Here is a 2521-nt window from a genome sequence, read left to right as displayed (position 1 = left end):
CGTGCTTTACGCCACGAGGGTATTTTCCCCGAGACGAGGAGGAAGAGACGTTCACACCTCCTTTCGTCTTGAGCTTAAAACACTCCCTCTGATTGAGACACACACTCTGTGTGTGTGTGTGTGTCTGTCTGTGTGTAATCTGAAGCTCCAGAGGCATTCACAGCGTTCACATCTTCACAGATAACACAGAAGATGAAGCAGTCTGGTGAGTTCACTTCCTGTTTGTTCTTTTATTCTTTCTAAGTGAAGGTGTGCACATCAATTAAAGTCTGTTTTTAGCTGATACAAAGAAAACTTATAAACTATTATGAAAGCTATGAGGTTTCAGGACTTTCCTTTCCTTTTATTTAGGAAGATTAAAGCGTGATTCAATTTGCCTTCACAATATTATCATGCTAATCGTGATAAATAGCGTATAATTGAGCAGAAAAAAATGTAGAATAATTCTTACTAATTGAAAGAATTAGTAACAAAAATAAACTGACACTTAATTAAAAGTGTTCACGTTTATATAGTTTCAATTATGTTTTAAACTGAATTAAATGTGTTGTTGACATAATGACATGTTCATTTACTTACTGTGTTAATATCAATTAACCAAAAGCACAATCTTCTTCTTATTATTATGTTATGTAAAAACCTGGGATCTGAAATGTGGTGTTCATATATATTTATTATGCAATGTGAGAAATAACAAACACCAACCGTCTTTTTTATTTTTAAATATGTCAAACTTTTAACACCGTGAGTTTACTGCCATTATTGTTGACGTTGCTTGGTTCACATGATGAGACCAAAGATTCACAGCCAGCAACTACAAGTTGTAACAAAACTTTAAAAATCATTAAAGTATGGACTCGCTGCCAGATCAGAGCAACTTCTTTCACGTTCCTCTATTAAATCTGAGGTGTATCTCGTATGTCACAGGCTTTGAGACATGACTTATAAAAGTCCAGTGACGACAGTGTTTGTTTGAACTGTCACATGGAAGAGGTCAAACGGCTCAGGTCTGAATCATTAAGACGTTAAAGTGATAAACCTTTATGGTGGCATATTCCTCATTTGTGTGTTTTTCTGTTACCTGTAAAAAAAAAGAAAGTCATATCTTTGTTTCAGGAGTACTTTATTCTTCTTCTTGTTCACTTGTGGACTTTGTTTTTTGACAGAAATGTTAGGATCGACCACAGCAGGAGCAGCAGTCATGTCAGAACCTTCAGCCACTCAGAGTCCAACCTTCCTGGACTCTGAGTTCCGTTACATCCTCCTCCCGGTTGTCTACGGCGTCATCGTCTTCTTGGGCTTCTTTGCAAACGTCTATGTGCTCTTTGTGCTGCGCTGCCTCCGCGGCGCCAGAGCCATGGGGGAAATCCGCATCTACATGACCAACCTGACCATCGCTGACCTCCTTTTTGTGTCGGCTCTCCCCTTCTGGGTGGGGTACTACAGTCGTCATGGTAACTGGGTCTACGGCGACTTCATGTGCCGGCTGACGGGCTCGTTTTTCTTCATCAACACCTACTGCTCCATCCTCTTCCTCGGAGCCATCAGTGTGAACCGGTACTGGGCGGTCACGCGGCCTCTGGACGCGGCCTCGTCAGACCACAGGCGTCGCGGCATCGTCGTGTGCGTGGTCATCTGGGCGTTGACCGGATCCATGGCCGTTCCTTACCTGACGTCTCCAGGGATCAACACTGACGCCAACAACGTCACCCGCTGTTTCGAGGGCTACCAAAACCAGACCGACGCGCAGAAGAAGGTCATCGCGGCCACTCACTTCGCTATCATCGGGATGTTTTTCGTTGTCTTTTTTCTTGTCGTCGTGTGCAATTTCCTCATCGCTCGCGCTTTGCTTTCTCAACACCATCCTCAGTCTGCAGTGCGCGCCGAGACAAAGTCCAAAAGGCCCAGAGGGATGAAGAGGAGGGCCCTGCAGATGTTGCTGGCCGTGGTGGGCGTCTTTGCTCTGTGTTTCCTGCCTCACCATCTCATCCAAGGCCTCTGGACTCTGGCCGTGCTGCAGATCAAACAGGGCTGGGGCCACGTGGACTGGGACCAGAACTCTCTTCAGGCGCTCAACGACCTCCATCAGGTCACGTTGCTCCTCATGGGCCTCAACTGCATCTTGGACCCTGTGGTTTACTTTTTTGCCACAAAGAAGTTCAGGAGGTTCATCATGGCCCACATTAGACGCATGGGGAAGGGAGAAGGATGCTCACACACGACCAGCTCGCAGATCTCTATGGACAGCAGGAATAATCAGAGTCAGAGGCTGCAGCCACAACAACCTGAAGAGAAGTGACTCACGCAGTTTTATCAGCTGTGTAAAATACTCTATTACATATTCGTCTCTTGTGGTCTCACACTCGTCACTGGAGTTCTGACACCACTCCCTTTTAACTCATTGGACCTGCTGCACGTCGTTGGAGCTCATGTCTGAATTGCACCAATCTGCTCTTCCTGTGTGAGGTGGAAGCTGAAAAGCGGAAGTTTTGCAAGCAGAAGTTCACGGCGATGTGACTTT

General features: G+C 45.4%; 1 protein-coding gene across 1 annotated transcript; it reads left to right on the top strand.

The window, feature by feature from the left end:
• Nucleotides 1-1168: 1168 nt before the first annotated feature.
• Nucleotides 1169-2299, top strand: ptafr (platelet-activating factor receptor; the record flags this gene model as incomplete). The annotated part of the gene is made up of 1 exon (XM_083906373.1): nucleotides 1169-2299. The coding sequence occupies one exon, from the start codon at nucleotides 1169-1171 to the stop codon at nucleotides 2297-2299; it is 1131 nt and encodes a 376-aa protein (XP_083762499.1).
• Between the last annotated feature and the right edge of the window lie 222 nt (nucleotides 2300-2521).

This window comes from Microchirus variegatus (assembly GCF_963457635.1).
Source record: "Microchirus variegatus genome assembly, chromosome: 2".
Classification (NCBI taxonomy): domain Eukaryota; kingdom Metazoa; phylum Chordata; class Actinopteri; order Pleuronectiformes; family Soleidae; genus Microchirus; species Microchirus variegatus.
This window is presented reverse-complemented; position numbering and strand designations above follow the sequence as displayed.